At 37.4% G+C, this 22,420-nt stretch overlaps 1 protein-coding gene across 1 annotated transcript in view; it reads right to left on the bottom strand.

The window, feature by feature from the left end:
- Positions 1-642: 642 nt before the first annotated feature.
- The window catches only part of DHX36 (DEAH-box helicase 36), a 51,918-nt gene continuing 30,140 nt past the window's right edge, over positions 643-22,420 (bottom strand). Inside the window, exons 16-25 of the mRNA XM_002716304.5 lie at positions 19,414-19,531; positions 18,778-18,876; positions 15,833-16,006; positions 15,610-15,696; positions 14,621-14,704; positions 7,548-7,647; positions 7,356-7,446; positions 5,872-5,992; positions 4,585-4,737; positions 643-4,016 (exon numbers count right to left, since the gene is read on the bottom strand). Coding sequence (XP_002716350.2) covers positions 3,831-4,016; positions 4,585-4,737; positions 5,872-5,992; positions 7,356-7,446; positions 7,548-7,647; positions 14,621-14,704; positions 15,610-15,696; positions 15,833-16,006; positions 18,778-18,876; positions 19,414-19,531 — 1,213 coding nt within the window. The 3' untranslated portion in view covers positions 643-3,830. The remainder of the gene's footprint in view (positions 4,017-4,584; positions 4,738-5,871; positions 5,993-7,355; positions 7,447-7,547; positions 7,648-14,620; positions 14,705-15,609; positions 15,697-15,832; positions 16,007-18,777; positions 18,877-19,413; positions 19,532-22,420) is intronic.

The following is a 22,420-nucleotide window of genomic DNA, read 5'->3' as shown; positions in this document are numbered from 1 at the left end:
TACTTCTTCCATGTCAGCTGTTTTCTTTCATGCCTTCCCCGGCAATAAAAAATGCTGCTTCTCATGACCCATTTTTCAACTTATAGAAATATATAACCTCTTGCTATCATGACTGCCTGAAACTGGTGCTCCTTTCTTTTGGCACTACATTTCAGTGGCTTAATTCTTAACACCATACCAGCCACTTAAAGAGTAGCACATTTAACCATTGTCATTGTCAACAGATGTAAACAAATTTCTCCAGATCTAAAATAAATAATCCCCCCTTCATTCACTCAGACTTACCTCTCCTAAACCCCCCACATAATGAGGTGGAAAATGAAAACACACAGAAGTATTTAAGTAACTAAAAGTAGCAAGCAAACACGTGATAACATATTTACCATTAAATTTCTAGAAATACAAATTAAATCCACAAGATATGACTCCATATCCACCAAACATTAAAATTAACTAAAAATAGTGAGTTCTGGCAAGAATGTAGAACACCTGAGACTCCCCACTTTTGAGGATCAAAAATGACAGGCACTTCCAAAAAGTTTGGGAGTTTCTTACAAAATACTCCATATGTAAAACACCCTACAGTAATCTAAATCCTAAGTATTTAACCCAGAGAAGTGAAAACATATAAACACAAAACACTTGTGCACAACATGTTCATAGAAGCTTTATTCATAATAGCAGAAACAAAAAAGAACCCCTGGAAATAACTCAAATATCCAACTGATGAATAAACAAAATGGTGTAACCATATGACACAATACTAAGAAACAATAAAAAAGGAACCAGTTATTAATACATGCAGTAGCATGAGTTCCCCAAAGCTTTATGTTAAGTCAGAGGCTGGACACAAAAGACCACCTGACTGCATCTTATTGGTTCTGCTTTTTGTCACTGGTTGCCAGGGAGCAGAAACAGGGAAAGGGGATGGCCTGCAACTGGGGACAGTGGTGGAACATTTAGGTGATGGAAATGTTCTACATCAGGACTATGGTGGTGATAATTACATGGTTTATACACTTGAAAAAATTTACCAAATCATACATTTAAATTGTTAACTTCATCAAATATAATACCTTAAAGCTTAAAAAAAGTATGAAAATATATCAAACAATGGTAATGATTTACTTCATGCTAAATTTTCCCAAATATTCTTCAATGAGGATGTATTGTTTTACAATCAGAATAAAAATGCAATTTAAAAACAATTATTTTACAAATATATGATTACATAACATGATCCAAATTACTTAATATATTTAAGCTAAGAGGTAAGAGTGGAAGGAAATTTGCCACTATTTATTCTGGGGAAAGGAATACTAAAATAAATTTCTTCCAAAGCTTTTTCTGTAACTCTAAGGGTGAACTTTGTTTTAAAAATGCAGTAAGAATGGAGAATAAGTTGTAATAATTGACATGAAACTACAGCTTTTGCCCAAACTACTGGAGTGTCACATGTACTCACTTTGCAAAGATGATTTTTAGATTATTCAGTGACTTTTTTTCCTTCCATAGATAGTTTCAGGTATTTTTCAAGAGTTATTCTCTGTATTATTCATAATGGTGAAACAAATAGATTTTCCTTCTTAATATTTCATTAGTTAAAACCACTAAATAGTTTCTATATCTGGCATGCATTCCCCACTCAATAATGTCCTATTTTATGAACAAAAAAAAAAAACCCCTGCAGAACATAAACAGCACTTTTGATTAAAATTGCTATCTTGATAAGTGGTAGTACAGAAGACACAATTTGGATTAACTACTCCAATTAAAATAACTAATGTCTGTGAATACTTCATCTCTTTAATTCTTCAGGTATATTTTCCACATTCATAGAAATTAAATACTGGTTTGTAAACATTAAATCAACCAACAATCTTTTTCACAGAAACCTTTAAATAATAAAAAAAAAGGCAGACAGAACCATTTTTTAGAGAGCAAATGGGACCTGACAATAACTTTGGGACAAAATTAATATGCCAGGATATTGACAAGAATTAATGCCAGAATGCAGTAAGAGGCAAATCACTTTTGGACTAGTCAAGAGAACAAATTGAGGGCACAGAGTGCATTCAAACCCTTAGAAAACAATAATGGGTGGTAACATTCTCAGAATGTGAGCAGCTCATTCTGAATCAATGGTTAACAGATCATCATAGCACTATCATTACATCCCAGTCATTGCATAATACTTTTATTCCTTTGGTTTCCTTGCATTTATTGGAAGGCACAATAAAATCTACATCTTTAGGGTACAGCAAAATACTTTTCCAATGTTTTGTTTTACAGTATGTCCAGTACTACCACTTTTACATCTTTTATCAGAGACAAGGGTCAGCTCTGTCATAATGCAAAATAAATGGTGTAAATAGAGGACTCAACAAATAACAATCAATGATGGACAGTATGTTTCAGTAAATATGCTCAAGTTAAAAACAGCCTACTAAAGTGGCATAATGAAAGCTTTCTTATGTCAAATTAATCCATGGTTAGGGCAGTTCTAGAGTTGTCGCTGTAGCTCATCATTATTAAGGATCCTGGTAGGTTTTATTCTTCCATTGAACCAACCTCAGAATACAGCTCTGTGTCCCCTTCTGATAATAAGTTGGCTGCAGCAATTCCTCGTATCAGCTTTGGAAAAGACATATGAACAGCAGAGCTTCATCCTAAGTCTATTGGTGAGAAACATCTTCCAACAACCTCTTGCAGATGGCTTCTCAGGGCAGGTTCAAGTACTCATGTGTTACCAATTATAAGGTTACTAAAACCAAAACAATCAGTTTAGAATAACCTACTTAATCCTTGGAGAAGTGGGTACAATGGGGCACAACACTGCACAAAGGGGGAGCATGAAAAAAAATCAAGTGAGGGGGGACAAAATGGCTATTGGACAGCAAGCAATAGTATTTGTCAAAGCAGAAAATGTACAGTACATGTTGTCAGACTAGCTTCCCTTGGCAAAGAGAATAAAGCAGCAATGAGAAAGAATATAAAAGGTTGTTATTCATCAAAAAAAAAAATCAGAGACAAATAACAACTAAGATTCAATGTACATGTGATGTGCCAGGCACTAGTCTGACGTTTTGTGGGTTTTAATATATTGAATCCTCACATTTTAAAACTGTATTTTACAGATGAAGGAAATGGAAACAGAGCAGAGTCAAGTAACTTGCCAAAGACATCTAGCAAATTCAAGCTGAGACTGGAACTTTTAGGCTCTAGGCTCATGCTCAGTTGCTACATTATGCTGCATAGCAGTATATAAATTATTTTAAAAAAGTAAAAACATCAAATAAAGTGATATGTGAAGATGTAGAAATCAAGCTAGGAAGTTAGTTGCGATTTACACATTGTACATTTTATTAGATATTGGGGTTTATTACAACAAATTAATTTACTTCTGATATCAGTTTCACTTAAAAATACAGTTGTATTCAAATTCTTACTTGACACTGCTTTTCTGGCTAACCATTCTATTTTTACTGGTTTTATACTCTAATTACAGCAGAAAGATTAATTTTATATAACAGAACAAAAGGAATTTCTTAAGTGGTACAATATTCATTATATATAAGAGGAACACTCCCAAAGTGTGGACATGACTCCAACAGTGTATACTATCAGAGAACATGTTTTTAATGGTATAATAGCTACAGATAACATCATTAAGTCATGCACATTAAGTCTTTACAACCTACTTACTTAAGGTTTTTCTACCTTACACACACAAATTAGATGTGTCCCAAAGTTTGGCATCTAGCCAAAAATTGAACTGTGATGGAAAAATGGATGTCAAACTGGCTTGTCAGACCACCACAGAAAGGCTGTCAGCTGTAGTACCCATCCTGGAATCGAGGTGGAAAGTTCCTAGGAGCTGCCTTCTCTTGTGTTTTGATCAAGTCTATGATAGCTGAAAGTACTGCGCAGTCTCTGGATTTAGTGTCCTTCCAGTCTACAGGCTGAGGACTTTCGATCTTCTCTTGCAGAAGGATATCTAGTTCTTTTCTTAATTCCTAAGATTGGAAAAATGACACACGTTCAACACAGATGTATTGTTAAATATAATAAAAGTGGCTCTAAGTTTGTACAATAGGTTTCATAACCTATTACACAAATATTTTGTAAGCAATTTTTTAGTGTAGTTAAAAAACTGACATGTTAATCATACTGAGCCATTTAGAATGCCTGATGTGTCACTACCTCAAAAGACAACTCATGGGTAGGTGTTTGGGGCAGGGGTTCAGACACCACTCAGGGGAGCCATATTCCATGTCAGAGTGCCTGGTTTGAATCCTGGCTCTTCCTTCTGCTCTAGCTTCCTGATAATATGTACCTTGAGAGGCAGCAAATGACAGTTCAATTACTTCAGTCCCTGACATACACATGAGACTCCTGGACTGAGTTCTGGACTCTTGGCTTTAGCCTGGCCCAGCCCTGGCTGTTGCAGGTACTGGGGGAGTGAAGCAAGTAGATGGAACATCTTTATCTCTTTTTGTCTTTCAAATAAAGTGAAAATAAATACTAACAAAAGCACATGCCTACTTGCATGTAGATTTACAGAAAGCAGGTAATATCCATCACCTTAACAAGATGGGCAATTCTTGCTGGAGACTGAAAGACAATCCACTCATCAACAGCAATAGTTTCCTGATCGTTATCCTTCTGGATGGAAATATCGCCGCCAAAAAACAAAAGACAATATGGAGACACTTCTGTGCAGTCATACAAGTATATCTGTAATGAAAATTGAAGCATCTTTCAAGTGAATCATTCTTCATTAGTTAAGAGAACACAGGAGTTTTACATTTTATTTTAATGTAAACTATATTAACCCCTTTGAACAAAATATTTTCTGAGTGACAAAACTCAAAGAACTAATGTAGCTGTAATTATTTTTATCTTTTTATCTAGTGTTTTCAAAATTATCTGATTTTTTTAAAGAGAAAAATATAAACAAAATCATACCCAATATTCTGATCAATTCTTATAAATCATAATGACATGCCAATAAAATTCTTTATATGGAATAAATTTCTGTACATCATAAAATGCCAGTATTTTTTATAACCAGACTGAAGAAAAGCATGCAAATAAAGTAGCTGTCTAATTAATTAAAATAAAAAGATCTATCATGACAGATCTGCACAATATAATTATAGGCGAGGCTGGCGCTGTGGCATAGTGGGTAAAGCTGCTGCCTGCAGTGCTGGCATCCCATATGGGCGCTGGTTCATGTCCCAACTGCTCCACATCCAATCCAGCTCTCTGCTATGGGCCAGGAAATCAGGCGCAGCTCATCTGGGGAGTGAAACTACATGGAAGCCCTCTCTTTCTCTCTCTGTGTAACTTTTTTTTTTTTTTAAAGATTTATTTATTTTACTTGAAAGTCAGTTACACACACAGAGAGCAGGAGAGGCAGAGAGAGAGAGAGACAGACAGACAGACAGAGAGGTCTTCCATCTGCTGGTTCACTCCCCAAATGGCTGCAATGGCTGGAGCTGTGCCCATCTGAAGCCAGGAGCCAGGAGCTTCTTCCAGGTCTCCCATGCGGGTACAGGAGCCCAAGGACTTGGGCCATCTTCTACTGCTTTCCCAGGCCACAGCAGAGAGCTGGATCAGAAGTGGAGCAGCTGGGTCTTGAATTGGTGTCCATATGGGATGCCGGCACTGCAGGCGGCGGCTTTACCTACTACACCACAGTGTTAGCCCCTGTGTAACTCTTTCAAATATGTCTTTAAAAAATTTACAGGCATTTGCTTAGAGAAAGAAAGTTGTAATTCATCTCACAGGGAAAAACAGAGAAAATATAATCATAAAAATGCAACAAGACTCATATTCAGATCCACATTACTGTAAATATTCACTTACACTACTCGTTCTCATCTTCAGGTGATAGATAAGCCAGTTGTAGTGAAAGTCTGTTTGCTCCACATTAACAGACTTCGGATGAAGAGCAACCAGGCCATCAGTTTTTGTGTAAACTTTCACCCTTTACAAAAGTTAAAATACAATTTGTTACTAGAAGTCTTCTAGGGGATTCCTTTGGTTTTTCTAAACTGATAGGACTTGGTAAAAACAAAAATCCAAAATCTAGAAAAACCCCATAATTGAGTTCAATTTATTAATGTCAGCTAAAAATGAATATTGTAAATCATATGATTAAACCTATTGCTACAGGTACACATGTTAGAAAGATGACAGAATATTTATTATGTTGGTATATTTTATACCACTGAATGATAAAGAACCAAAGAAAATATATGAAATATATATATGGACTCTATATTTACTTTGATAATCATGATACTGATAAATAACCCCTAACTTACAGGGTAACTTTGTGACATTATTATATAATTTTACAGCATATGTACTCAGGTGCATATAAATCAAGAATTTTATTTAAGTGACTTTTGTTAAAACGGATTGAAAAGAACCTATTTAAAATGTTTCAAATGGTCTCATTTTCACTTAAATTCCTCAATTTCAAAGGGAATATCTGGGATACATGCTCTGACAAAATTCTAGTTCAGTCTCTCATTTTCTAGGGGATTTTCTTTTGACAGTCATGTAAATTTTACCTCAATTTTTAAGTCTTTAATTAATACTACTCAATGAGATGTTTGATGGTTTATTTTTAAATAGTTAATGGCAATTATCTGTATTAGATGACAGTATAAAAGCTGGTAATAAATTAATACCATTTGTCTTCAAGAGTGTCTTTTTTGGGGGCCAGTATTGTGGTACAGTGGGTAAAGCTGCTGCTGCCCATGGCGCCATCATCACTGTACTGGGCCAATTATTTTTAATGACTCTTTAGGAGTATCTTCCAAATGGATAGCAACAATTAATACTCAATAGGCTTTTGTGACTTTTAGTTTCTCTGTATCATTACTAGAATGAGCTCATTTACTAAGAAAAATATACCTCTTGTTGCCTCTACTATTGATGGGATTTGTATATTGTACTTTCTAAAAATAGTGAAAATTATCACAATTTTATTCAAAGAGCTAGGCTATAAAATTCTCCATTTTATAAGAGGAGAAAAAATCCTTAAACAAAATCTACTCTTAAGGAGTTTCTATCTGGGCACTGGTATTTGATAGCTAGCTGGCTATTCTAATATTTATACTGGTATCACATTTTATGAACATTCATTATGAATAATGAGTAATCAGAAAGGAATTTCCAGGAATGTGAGGGAAAATAATACCTACGTTAAACAGTTTACCTTATTCCAAATGATTGAAAGTCAAGAACAATATGGCTCAAATAACATAAACTCTTAAATTAGATGATTTCAAAAGTTTATATCAAGAGAACTACAACTAATAATAATCTTCAATGCTTACATTTTTCTTTTTTTACCCAAATTTACTCGAATTTTAGCAACTTTGGGATATAAACCAGCACAGATGACAGCTTTAATTATCTTCTCATTATCTATTTGGGATGGGAAGGCAGAAAAAAACAAAGTTAAAAATAAAAACACTGATACAATGGACAATGGCAGTAAGTTACTTACTCTGTGCTTTCTACTTTACCTGAATTTATGTTAGATTTTGGATCTTTAGGACTTCTGCTGTTTACGAATCCAGCACCAAGAAGATGTTCAGCAAACTGTCCTTTCATGTTGTGCAGCATCTAGGAAGCAACAGAAGCCACTGGAACACCTTTGATACCCACAGGCTAGAAAGCACACTTAAGAACAAACCTAGCTGTGTAAGCTTTCCGTGCTTTATGAGAACACCTTTGCAAAAATGCTGGGCTTAAAAGAGAGGTTGAAAAACTACAAAAAACTGTTTTTGCCAGTAAAGTGTTAAGGGAACACAGCCACAGCTATTCATCTCCATAATTTCTAAGGCTATTTTAGCACTGTAACAGCAGAGACAACTGACTGTAACACAGCACATATAACCAGCAAACTTAAAATATTACCTGTTTTTTTACAGAAAAAATTTGTAAGGACTACTCCCTTTTACCAAAGACTAATGCAACTTCTTTTTTCTTAAATTTTTAAAGCCCCACATAAAAAAACTTGAACATATTTATAGGTAACTGTCATGTTTTGATACACTTATATATTGTTCAAATCAGTGTAAACATATCCCCTATACTCAAGTATTTATCATTTCCATATGGTGAAAACATTCAGTTTTTTTTTAGGAACACACGACATACATTGACCTTATCTAAAGGTTACTCTACTGTGAACAGAATATCAGAACTTCTTACTCTTTTCTAACTTTCTTTTTTTTTTTTTTAATTTATTTAATGAGCATAAATTTCCAAAGTACAGCTTATGGACCACAATAGCCTCCCCACCCCCACGTGTCTTCCCTCCCATCCACAACGCTCCCCTCTCCCACTCCCTCTCTCTTTCCCCTTCACATCACGATTAATTTTCAATTATCTTTATATACAGAAGATCAATTTAGCGTATGTTAAGTAAAGATTACCACATTTTGCTCCCACACGGAAACACAAAGTGTAAAATACTATTTGAGTACTAGTTATAGCATTGATTAAACACCTAAGAGTAATTGTGTATTAATTACAGAGCTCAACCAATAGTTTTAAGTAGAATATAAAATGCATCTTTTGTATTGTTGTGGCTTCCCCCCGACCTCCCTCCCTCCCGTGGCCCTCCCCTCACCCACTTCCTCTCCCATCCCGCCCTTCATCACGTTTCATTTTCAGTTACCTTCATATACCGAAGATCAATTTAGTATGTACTAAGCAGGGATTTCAACAGGTTGCACTCACACAACCGAACCAGGTATAGGGTATTGTTCGACTAGTAGTGTTGTTTTTGAGTTTTATAGATAAACATATTAAGGACAGAGATCCTGCGTGGGGAGCATGAACCCAGTGACTCCCGTTGTTGATTTAACAATTGGCACTCTTATTTATGATGTCAGCAATCACCCGAGACTCTTGCTATGAGCTGTCTAGGCTATGGAAGCCCCTTGAGTTCACCAACTCTGAATTTGTTTAGTCAAGGCCATATCACAGTGGAGGTTCCTTCCTCCCATCAGAGAAAGGCGCCTCTCTCCTTGATGGCCTGATCCTTCTGCTGGGGTGTTGTTCACCAGGATCCTTCATTTAGATTGTTTTTTGCCACCGTGTCATGTCTTTCCATGCCTGCGAGACTCTCATGGACCTTTTAGTCAGATCCGAATGTCCCAAGGGTTGATTCTGAGGCAGGAGTGCTGTTTTGGGCATTTGCCATTCTATGAGTCTGCTGTGTGACCTGCTTCCCCCGCAGGATCATTCTCAACCCTTTTGATTCTATCTTTCATTATTTGCTTACACTGGTCTTATTTGTGTAATCTCTTCGACACTTACCCTATCTTTTGGATCAGTTGTGTATTTATATTTGTCTCTTTACCAAGTGTGCTGGCATTGGTACCTGCCTCCTTGGTAAGATTGAGTTGAAATCCCCTGGCACATTTCCAGTTCCACCATTGGAGGTAGGTCTGAGTGAGTATGTGCCGTCCTATATATCTCCTCCCTCTTATTCCCACTCCCATGTTCCACAGAGATCAATTTCCTATTAATTTTTAAACGCTTAAGAATGGTTGTGCATTGATTGCAGAGTTCAACCAGTGGTCTTGTGTAGAGCATACCGAGCAACAACAACAACAACAAAAATACTAAAAGAACAAAATAGTAAGTTTTTCCTCAACAGTCTAGACAAGGGCTGCTCATGTCATTGTCTCTCATAGTGTCCATTTCACTTCAAGGGGTATCATTTTAGGTGCTCGTTTAGTTGCCATCGATCAGGGAGAACATGTGATATTTATCCCTTTTGGACTGGCTTATTTCACTCAGCATGATGTTTTCCAGCTTCCTCCATTTTGTTGTGAATGCCCGGATTTCGTTGTTTTTTACTGCTGTATAGTGTTCCATAGAGTACATATCCCATAGTTTCTTTATCCAGTCATCCGTTGATGGACATTTAGGTTGATTCCATGTCTTAGCTATTGTGAATTGAGCTGCAACAAATATTGAGGTGCAAATGGCTTTTTTCACCCCTTTAATTCCATTTGGGTATATTCCAAGGAGTGGGATGGCTGGGTCCTGTGGTAGTGCTATGTTCAGGTTTCTGAGGACTCTCCAGACTGTCTTCCATAGTGGCTTTACCAGCTTGCATTCCCACCAACAGTGGATTAGTGTCCACTTTTCTCCACATCCTTGCCAGCATCTGTTGTTGGTAGATTTCTGTATGTAAGCCAATCTAACCGGAGTGAGGTGGTATCTCATTGTGGTTTTGATCTGCATTTCCCTGATGGCTAGGGATCCTGAGCATTTTTTCATGTGCCTGTTGGCCATTTGGATTTCCTCTTTTGAAAAATGTCTGTTAAGGTCCTTGGCCCATTTTTATTGGGTTGTTTGTTTTGATTCTGTGGTGTTTTTTGATCATTGTGTAGATTCTAGTTGTTAATACTTTATCTGTTGTGTGGTTTGCGAATAACATCTCCCATTCTGTTGGTTGCCTCTTCACTTTCCTGACTGTTTCCTTTGCTGTTAAGAAACTCTTCAATTTGAGGTAATCCCATTTGTTTATTTTATCTTTGATTACCCGTGCCTGTGGGGTCTTCTCCAGGAATTCTTCGCCTATTCTGATATCTTGAAGGGTTTCCCCTTTGCTCTCAATTAGTTTCATGCTGTCGTGGCGCATCTCTAGTTCTTTGATCCATGTTGAGTGGATTTTTGTATAAGGTGTAAGGTAGGGGTCTTGCTTCATACTGTGGCATGTGGACATCCAGTTTTCCCAGCACCATTTGTTGAAGAGGCTGTCCTTGTTCCAGGGGTTGGTTTTAGGTCCTTTGTCGAATATGAGTTGGTTATAGATGTTTGGATTGATCTCCGGTGTTTCTATTCTGTTCCACTGGTCTATCCATCTGTTTTTGTACCTCTTTTCTAACTATAACTTTCAAACCATTTATCAACCTTTCCCCATCTCTCCTAAACATATACTCCCCTCAACCTCTAGTAACCACCATTCTTTCAACTTCTATGAGATCATTTAAAATCCCTCTCCACCACATATTAAAAAATACAGAGAAGCATAAAAAACAACTAATAATCCTCGTTTCTATTCCCCCAAACTACTATTAACATACTGGCACACAGGTTTAAGGCCTTTTCCCCCTTTTTCATGAGAAAAATCACTGTTTTATAAAAATGATGCATGGCTCCATATAAGGAATTCAAGTAATATAGAAATGTGCCAATACAGAAATCTCCCTCTTAATATTCTTCAGAAGCCATCATTAACTAAGTGAACAGGTACTAATAATGCATATATATTGACAGAGACATAGAAATGATCCTAACAATGAGATCAGTTTTAATAAAACTTATTTTTTTATAAAACTGTGTTTTTAAAAAATTGTTAAAAAACTTACTTTAATCTGAACAAGATTAAGTAGAAATAAGTGAAGGACCGATGAATCTTTATTTTCATAATCACAAGAAATATTTCCTAGATAATTCCTTTAAACTCAAAATAAGAGATTATAGTACATAAAACTGGTCATATTTAAGTACACATCCCTTTTGTAAAAGATGTGACTAACTTCCCCACCTACCTATTCTTTTAACTCTCAGCCATCCCCTGGTTTTTACTACAATTACTTTATATTCAGGATAATAATATTCACATTTTATTCTACTTGTATAGTTCTCAAGACTATTTTTTCATTAGTTCTATACTTATACAATCTCATTTTTAAAAAATTTTATTTATTTATTTATTTGAAAGGCAGAGTTACAGAGAGATAGAAGCAGAAAGATCTTCAATCCACTGGTTCACTCCCCAAATGGTTGCAATGGCCAGAGCTGGGCCAATACAAACCCAGGATACAGGAGCTTCTTCCAAGTCTCCCATGTGGGTGCAGGGACCCAAACACCTGGGCTTTCATCTGCTGTTTTCCCAGGCGCATCAGCAGGGAGCTGGATCAGAAGTGGAGCAGCTGGGACATGAACCAGCACCCATATGGGATGCCAACACTGTAGGCAGTGGCTTCACCCACTATGCCACAGCACCAGCCCTTTAAACAATTTCAATGCATACCATCGCTGATCTGACATGTATTTTCCATTCTCCAAGTCTTCACTTCGAATCATTTTTTTTATTTCTAAGATTTGTTAATTTAATTTGAAAGAGTTTTATATATATATATGTATATATATATATATATATATAGAGAGAGAGAGAGAGAGAGAGAGGGAGACAGACAGACAGACAGGTCATTCATCTGCTGGGTCACTACTCAAGTGGTTGCTACGGCCAGAGCTGAGCCAGGAGCTTCATCCGGGTATTCCAAGTGGGTAGCAGGGCTCAAGCACTTGGACAATCCTCTGCTGCTTTTCTCAGGCCATCAGCAAGGAACTGGATCAAAAGTGGGGCAGATGGGACACAAACCAGTGCCCATATGGGAAGCCAGCATCACAGGTGGCGGCTTCACAGAAGTCACAATGCAGGCCCCTGATTCATCTCTTAATAGGCACCTGGTTGTTCCACTTCCAGTGCAGTTCCCTGCTAAAGCACTTGAAAAAGCAGTGGATATGACCCAAGTGCTTCAGCCCCTGCACCCAAATGGGAGAGTGGGATGAAGCTTCTGGCTTTGGCCTGACCTAGCCCTGACCATTGCTGCCATTTGGGGAGTGAACAAGATGGCAAGTTCTGTCATTCTGCCTTTCAAATAAATAAGTATATAAATTTTTAAAGAAAATAGGCAGCCATTTCATTGTCACTTGAGTCTTTCAGGAGTTCATGTGTAGACTATCTCTTAATCATTTTTTGAAAAATTTGTATTTTATTTATTTGAAATAAAGTGGGGGATAGAGAGACAAACACACATGCAAAAAGAGTACTCCAATCAACTGGTTCACTCCCAAAACACCTATAATGGTTGAGTCCAGGCCACCCAGAAGTCAATCCAAGTCTTTCAAGTGGGTTACAGGAACACAATTCTTTGAATCATTGGACCTGTTGCCTACCAGGGTGCACAATAGCAGTAAACTGGAATTGGACACATAGACAGAACTTGAACCCACATACTCTGATATAGTGAGTGTCCCAACTGGCATCTTTTTTTTTTTTTTTGACAGGCAGAGTGGACAGTGAGAGAGAGAGACAGAGAGAAAGGTCTTCCTTTGCCGTTGGTTCACCCTCCAATGGCCACCACGGCTGGAGCGCTGCGGCCGGCGCACCGCGCTGATCCGATGGCAGGAGCCAGGTACTTATTCTGGGGTGCAGGGCCCAAGCACTTGGGCCATTCTCCACTGCACTCCCTGGCCACAGCAGAGGGCTGGCCTGGAAGGGGGGCAAACCAGAACAGAATCCGGCACCCCAACCAGGACTAGAACCCGGTGTGCCAGCGCCACAAGGCGGAGGATTAGCCTAGTGAGCCGTGGCGCCGGCAAGAGTGTCCCAACTGGCATCTTAACAGCTATGAAAAACGCCTGACCTTTGACTGCTTTCTTCAAAGTCTGCCCTTTGTCTTTATATGTAATATCTTGATTGGACATAATATTCTCACATGACACTTAGACTCAGCCATCGTTTCACACTTCTGGTTCATTTCATTATTTCTATTTCAGAGAAATGGTCTTGTACAAACATGTGAATACATGTGATTTTTATATAGAGATACCTACTGGATCAGTCCTGTCACCTTGTCTGTAAACTTTTTACTTACTGCTTTTTGTTTTTTTCAGATGGATACAGCTGAATATCTCAAGCCTTTCTTGGCAGCAAATTTTTCCTTTTGATTTTCTGGCCTTCAATTTTGTTTTCTTAGTTCAGCAGTCTTACACTAACATTTAACAGTTTGTTTTCTTACCTTTGTTGTACTGAATTTATATTCTTACTAAGTTAGTCAATTCTATAAAACAGCAGTATAGTGTTTTCCATCAAAATACACTGTGTTCCATTTTTTTCTTCCTTGGTTATGGTTCTTTTGGAGTTATTATGCCCCCTTGTTTTTCATTTTCCTAACAATAGGGCACTTTCGATTTGCCATGCTGGATTCTTGATGCTTGTTAAACATCTATTGACAGGGCTCATGCTATGTGGTTGGAGAGTATGAGGATTGGGAAAAGGTAAGGATAGTTCTATTACCAAAGGCTTTAGGTCACTTCTCCAGCTCAGTGTAGTCTAAAATCTGATCTGCACATCCCATATTTGTTTACTTTCTTCTGTTTTATATACTCTGTCAGTGGTGTTTTTACCTCACTAAGTCAGAAGAGTTAAACACACCACCACCTCCTACTTTTCAATTTTAGGAGTATTAATGAAAATTCTCAAGTTGAATAATCAAATTGGCAAGAGGGTAAGGACAGGTAAAACAATTAATCCTTCCTGTGCTTTGCTGTAATACTCTAGAACCCTGTTATTTTCATCAGAATTATTTTTTCTTTACGCATATTACATCTTTGCTTGATTTCTAGCAGTTGCTTTACTAATGATTTTCCTTATTTTGTATATAATACAAATACATGTAATCTATACATTTAACTGACTGCTACAGAGATAACTCTACTGAATGCCTACATACAGTCTCTAATCTAGCATATATAAATACTGCATCACAGTCATCATTACCTGCAGTGTATTTGAAGATAGAAAATATTCCCAGCAATAGTCCTTTTCATATCTGAAACCACGTCGTCTAGCTTCTTCCCAGCCCTGTGGAGCAAAGAAAGGAAATTTATTTGTATTGTTCCCCAAAGTGATGCTTGCTACTAGTTTGCTTTTATTTAGTAATAATCTTCTGAGACTTCATATTTTTGTAAACTAAATTTACAAACTAAAAAAAACTTTCACGATCATTGTCTTTAAGCAATAATCATCAATGAAGCTCCAGGTCTTTATAGAAATAGGCAGAAGTTGTAGAGTAATAATTGTATATTCTACATAAAATACCATCATGATATATACAATGTGCTAATCAAAACAAGCACTGCTAAAAAACTGTCAATGCTATTATTTATATTTAACTTCATACTTTCTTTTATCTAGAAAAAGAAAGAAGGAAGAAAGAAAGGCTGAATAACCTCAAAGAAAAAATACTTTTCTGATCATATGCAGTACAAAACTGAATCTATAGCTATAATAAGGAGACATTGGCAGTATAAGCCAAATTACATTTGAATTTTGCAAAGACAGAGGATAAATGTTTACACCTGGGTAAGTTTGGCTTTGGAGAACAGAAAATGTCCCTCTAATCTGAATTGTGTACATGACTATGATACTCCTAACAAAATATTAACTCTGAATAAAGGAATTTGTTAATGAACAGTGTCGTGAATACCTACATGACAAAATTACAAAGGACTAATATAAAATATAACAACTGTTCATTTGTCTATTCTCCCAAAAACATATTTTTTCCAAAAGGGCAATGAGCCATTACGAATTTAAAATGAATTTTTAAGTCTTTCGAATGTCAGCCTAATTTGAAACATTCTCAAAACCTTATTCCTAATATCTATTCCAATGCAGATTTTAAAAGGTTAAATATGTTCCTGCCTCATTGTCAGCTTTTCACCTGAATAATTTGTTACAATATCAACCAAGATTTTTTTTTATACCTCAAATGCATTCACAACTGTCAGGTGGTCACTTCTAGTTTCTTTTGCCAATTCCTTTCTTCTTGCATCTGCAATCTTTTCTTTTCCCTTAAATAATAAAGGCAATTTAATTTTCTGTGATGTTAGAAAATGGCTTTCTAATTAAAAAATATGAAAAAGTACCTAAGCAACAACTACTTTCTGTCTCTAAAAATGTCTCACTTTTTATTTGTATCTTTCTTACCAACGGGATGACAAAGGGATCTTTGAAGCTGAGACTAGCAGCAATAGTGAGTACTGGGTCTAAGCAACAGAAGAGAGCTCCAAAAAGAATCATCTTCCCAATATGTGGCTCAACTGGTAATCGTGCTAAGTGGACTCCAAGAGGGGTCAATTCTTCTTGTTTATCCAAAGCATTCTATAAAGGAAGAGTTTATGTTTAAATGACACATTGTAAGACATTAGAAGCTTATTAACCCACAACCTGGCTTTACTATAAACGTTAGGAGAGAAACAGAAACGAACTAGCAAAAATTCAGTGAAAATGGGGGATGGTGATATTGTGACCCAAAACAAGTTAAGCCAGTGTGTGGGAAGCCCTCATCCCATATCGGAGTTCAAGTTTGAGTCCCAGATATTCTGTTTTTGATCCAGCTGCCTGCTAATGAATCCTGGGAGGAAGCATAAAATGGCTTGAGTGCTTGGGCCCTTGCTGCCCACAAGGAAAACCTAGAGTGAGTTTGGTCTCTTGGCTTCGGCCTAGCCCAGCCCTGGCTGTTGTGGACATTTGGGAAGTGAACCATTCCCTCCTTTCCTCCTCCCTACCCCACCCCATCACCCTGCCTTTAAAGAAACGTTTTTTTTTTTTTTTTTTGGACAGGCAGAGTTAGACAGTGAGAGAGAGACAGAGAGAAAGGTCTTCCTTTTTCTGTTGGTTCACGCCCCAAGTGGCCGCTACGGCCAGTGCATTGCGGCTGGTGTGTTGCGGCCGGTGCGCTGTGCTGATCCGAAGCCAGGAGCCAGGTGCTTCCTCCTGGTCTCCCATGCGGGTACAGGGCCCAAGCACTTGGGCCATCCTCCACTGCCCTCCCGGGCCACAGCAGAGAGCTGGACTGGAAAAGGAGCAACCGGGACAGAATCTGGCGCCCCAACCGGGACTAAAACCCGGGGTGCAGGTGCCACAGGCGGAGGATTAGCCTAGTGAGCCATGGTGCCAGCCTAAAGAAACATTTTTAAAAAATTTTTAAGAGTTGTGTAAAAAAACCAGAGAGACACCTGCACACTTGGGATAAGCAATGCATTAACTCCCAGAATCTAGAAGAGATAAAGGACTATCTAGAACTCTGAAAAATAGGAGTGACTTCTGCTCTGATTCTCTAGGTAATCTGGTTCACCTATTCCACTGAAGACATATAGAAAAATTGCTTGAAGACACCAAGAAGTTAACAATTACGCACTGACTTTGGAAAAGTACAAACATTCAGGAACATGAGCCCAAAGGTCAGGGTCACTCTTCCTGTAGCAGCAACATAAATCCTCTCTGGAGGAAGTTATCACCCTCCCAGAACTCCAATATTTACCTAAAAGAATTTTATGAATAAAATTTCGAGTACACAAAATAACTAGGTATACCAGAAGGCACAAGGCAGCAACAGAAATTGTAGATGTCCCATCCAACACAGATTCCTACCAAATATTTAGAAAGGGAACTATCTTCAATCTTAGGAAAATTCTTTCAGAAAACAGGGATGGAGAAAAAAAAAAAAATCCAAGTACCTCCTAGCATAAACTTGACACCTAAATGGACAAGGACATTTGAAGAAAACTACTAAATAATCTTTTACTTAACAAAAACAAAACTAATAGTAGAGTCCTGGCAGGTCTATTAACGCAATAAATTTTTACTTAACATGTGAAAAAATGAATGTAATTCCATGGCATAGGCTCATCAGAAGCAGAAAAGGTATCTGACTAAACTGATCATTTATACATAAAAAAAAAAAAAAACCTTAGCATACTAAGAACACTTCCTCAATCTAGTAAGATCTTCCACTAAAAAATCTTCAAAATCATTATCCTCAATGAATTGCTGACAGTTTTCCCTTTGAGATATGAGCAAGACAGCAAAGCACAACACTGCTGTGCCACTCTGCTCCCCACTGTACTAGGGGCCCTAGAGAACTGGAAAGGAACAAATAAATTTTAACTATTTAAAGGTGTGACTGTGAATGCAAGAGAAAAAAAAATCTGTATTTTGTTATTAGGATAAGTAGGATTTCCTGTATTAATGTAAAGATAATACTCAAAATAATTTCACTCCTGCAAATCAGACTCTCAGGAAAATGAAGAATTTTAAAGATAGATTCAAGTCCAAAAATACCACTAACCTAAAAATAAATCTTAACATTAAGATGTGAGGCTGGTGCTGTGGCATAGCGGGTAAAGCCATTGCCTGCAGTACCGGCATCCTATATGGGAGCCGGTTCAAGTCCTGTTTGCTTTATTTCCGATCCAGTTCTCCACTATGGAGAACATCTTCCACAGTGGAAGATGGCCCAAGTCCTCAGGCCCCTGCACTCCTGAATGGTCTAGTTCCAGCCGTGTGGCCTATTGGAGTGAACCAGTTGATTGAAGACCCTTCCCCTCCCTCCCTCTCTCTGCCTCTCCTCTCTCTGTGTAACTTTGCCTTCCAAATAAATAATCTTTAAAAATTAAGATGCATAAAACTCAAGAGAAAATTCTTCAACACTGAGATTAAATATCTAAATAAATAAATGGATTATGTTCCTGTTTGCCCCAAACTGATTTACAGAATCCTGAAATCTCAATCAAAATTTCAAGATTCTGAAACGTATCTGAAAATACAAAGCACTAAGAAAGACCAAGACACTCTCAAAAAATGAAAGGAGAGTGATTTGTTCTACCTCTCAGCAAAATTTATTAGAAAGAGTGTAAGTAAGGCTGTGTGGTATTGGTTCAGGATAGAATTATAGGCCAACAGAAGATACGTTACAGAGAAGATACACAAACCACATAGACTAGTTCTCAAAGACTGCAGAACACAGGAAGAAGATAAACTTTCCTGCAAATGGTGTTCAGTTAACCGGATCTACACATGTGAAATTACTTTACATACAATAGTAAATCCAAGTTAGAATTTAAAAAAAAAAAAAAAAGACTCAAATTTACCAGTTCCATCAGGTGTCTTATGGAAAGCAACACTGCCTCATTTGATGGTGGATCCATTAACCTACTCAGAAAATATGCAATTCCACCTAGCCTTAAAATCTGGGGGGAAAAACAATTAAACAAACATTATATATTGGCATAACACATTTAGTACTGCCTTGCATGAATCACTCAAAGCATGAAAGTCATACATGATTTTTTAATTATTTCACAAAAATAAAGACTATATTTGTGATTCTACATAAAAAGATTTAATTAAAAGCATATAAACTACTTTCCACCAGTAATTCTATTAAAAAGAAAAGTACCTAGTAAAAATCTCAACATATGATTACCAATTATCTTCAAAAGGAGGCTAATTATATCAAAATATATAAGATGCTGAAAAAATAACCTGTAATTAGGATAACATTTAAATATGTAATCAGAGTGTCTAACATCAACTGAACGCTAACTATATGCCAGAGATGGTTCTAAGAATTTTACATCAGGGAGAAGGTGGGATTCAAACATAGGCAGCCAGACTCCAGAGCAGTATATGATTAAAAACTGTTTAATAATACACTGAAGGAAGTTAAATGTTGAATATGAGAACACCACCCCCATTTAGTTTCATAAATCTCCATTCTAACTTACCTTTATCTGTAAACAAAGTTCTTCCAAAGGAGTTCTCAAAATTTCTGGCAGCTGATAGTCATCTAGAAGACTTGCTCTAAGTCCATTATACAGATGATAACAATGACCAGGTTGAACTCTTAAAAAAAAAAAATTACGAGGAGTTATGAATGATCTCTAGGGCTCCAAAGGAAAAAAAAAGTGGGCAGCAAAGCATTTCTTAAAAGCCTCATCATAACTAATTCAAAAAATTATTCTTTCACTTTTATGAGTGATACACTTCTGCCTGTTTCATAAAAGCCTAAACCCTCTATCCCATGGTACATTTGTAAGAAACATAAAACTCTCTCTGCCAATAATTGGTTACCTATTTTGGCAGTGTCCAGATTACCATGCTCAGTAACAGCATTCTACTTAGGTTAAGGTGAAGAGTTGTGAAATAAAACTTGTAAGCAACTACGCCTAAGTTGTCAAACACACCTTGTGAACATACTATGTAACAAATCCTGGCATTCTGTCAACCTGCCAGTACCACTTAAGGAAAAGATTTTAAGCTCTATTTCATGAGCTTTCAGAGATACTCGAAACTTTTATGTTTTCAACTAGTGACATAAATGCTGCTTTTTGGACAACGATAAAGTATATAGTAATCTTTGCTATTCCTGCCATGAGTCTACAGATTCAACACTTGCTATGTACCATGCATAAGCATCTCTTCAGCAGAAAGAGTACCCATCCAGTGGACCACAAAGTATAAAGCTTTTTCTGGCTTCCAAAATAACTATCAACCTACTAAAGGAATTTATATCGAGGGGGCTAACAAGAGAATCTTTTCCTCCTAAATTAAAACAATTCCACAATTAATCACCATAGTAGTGGGATGAAGGATTAGTTAAAATGTAATATTTCATGGGCCGGTGCTGTGGCATAGCAGGTAAAGCTGCTGCACGCAGTGCCAGCATCCCATATGGGTGCCGGTTCTGAGTCTCGGCTGCTCCACTTCCTCCCATTCAGCTCTTTGCTATGTGCTGGGAAATAGTAGAAGATGGCCCAAGTGCTTGGACCCCTGCATCGCCATGGGAGACCTGGAAGAAGCTCCTGGCACTTGGCTTCGGATTGGCGCAGCTCCTGCCATTGCAGCCATTTGGGGAGTGAACCAACAGATGGAAGACCTCTCTCTCTGCCTCTGCTTCTCTATAACTCTGCCTTTTTTTTTTTTAAACTTTTATTTAGTAAATATAATTTTCCAGAGTACAGTTTATGGATTACAATGGCTCCCCCCCCCCATAATTTCCCTCCCACCCGCACCCCTCCCATCTCACGCTCCCTCTCCCATTCCATTCACATCGATTCATTTTCAATTATCTTTATATACAAAGATCAATTTAGTATATATTAAGTAAAGATTTCATCAGTTTGCAGCCACACAGGAACACAAAGTGTAAAATACTGTTTCAGTACTAGTTATAGCATTAATTCACATTGGACAACACATTAAGGACAGAGATCCCACATAAGGAGTAAGTACACAGTGACTCCTGTTGTTGAATTAACAATTTGACACTCTTGTTTATGGCATCAGAAATCTCCCTAGGCTCTAGTCATGAGTTTCCAAGGCTACGGAAGCCTCTTGAGTTTGCTGACTTTGATCTTATTTAGACAAGGTCATAGTCAAAGTGGAAGTTCTCTCCTCCCTTCAGAGAAAGGTACCACCTTCTTTGATGGCCCGTTCTTTCTACTGGGATCTCACTTGCAGAGACCTTTCATTTAGGTTTTTTTTTTTTTTTTTTTGCCAGAGTGTCTTGGCTTTCCATCCTAAAATACTCTCATGGGCTCTTCATCCAGATCCGAGAGCCTTAAGGGCTGATTCTGATAACTCTGCCTTTCAAATAAATAAATAAATCTTTAAAAAAGTAATACTTCATTTACTGATTTCTATATTTCCCTGAGATCAAACCTAAAGCTTAGTGTGTTCACTATTTATAAATAAATGTGTTTCAATACTCATTCACCACAGTGAACACCCTCAGTAAAAACTCTCTCAATAAGTACCCAGTGGAGACAGGCAAGTCTGCTTGGGAAAACCCCATCTTGGCTGGGTCCTCTCTATCAAGTTATCCTCTAATAATCAAATAGGAGTGTATATTGTCTTTGACTAAAACATGATTTTGTTCAACAGCATAAACTGAATAATCTAATAGCATGCCTGGAAATCAAGTTCCTCTAGGATATTCTGCAACGATTACAGCAAGTGTGTCAGAGCTTTAAGCACAAATTTAAAAGAAAGGCTGATAAAATGGTCTATTTAGCTTTCAAACACTTGTCTTTTCTTCGTAAGTCTGTGCTTGAAGACTTATGGGAACCTCTTTGTTCTTCCTGTAAGAGGCAAAATATAAAATTCTCTTTGCAATTACATACCTAATTCTGCTATTCATATGATGAAGAATGAAAAAACATTGTGAGGTATTTAATAAAATGAAGCAAAATAAAAGCATTATTTATAAAAGTTCAGAGCAAATAATCTCTCCTACACTTAAGACAGATTTTTGGGGCCAGTGCTATGGTGCAGTAGGTTAAGCCTCTGCCTGTGGTGCAGGCATCCCATATTTGCTCTGATTCAAGTCCTAGCTGCGCCACTTCTAATCAAGCTCCCTGCTGATGGCCTGGAAAAAGCAGTGGAAGAAGCCCAAGTGCTTGGGACCTTGCACCCATGTGGGAGACCCAGATGAAGCTCCTGGCTTCAATCTGGCCATTGCAGCCATTTGCGAGTGAACCAGCAGATGGAAGACCCCTCTCTGTTTCATCCTCCCTCTCTGTAATTCTGCATCTCAAATAAACAAACAAATCTTTAAGTGAAAATCAATACTGCTATGAAGTACATCAATTAGGGGCATAAACTGTGAAGCCAAACTGCTGTGAACCAAACCAGTAACTAGTTCTGCTACTTACAAAGCTGCATGACTTTTACAAAGTAATTAATTTCCTTACCCTGAAAGGGAGATAATAACCTATTTCACAGCATTATGGT

The sequence above is a fragment of the Oryctolagus cuniculus genome, chromosome 4 (assembly GCF_964237555.1).
Source record: "Oryctolagus cuniculus chromosome 4, mOryCun1.1, whole genome shotgun sequence".
NCBI lineage: Eukaryota > Metazoa > Chordata > Mammalia > Lagomorpha > Leporidae > Oryctolagus > Oryctolagus cuniculus.
The sequence above is the reverse complement of the archived record's forward strand: the minus strand, read 5'-3'. Positions and strand labels throughout refer to the sequence as shown.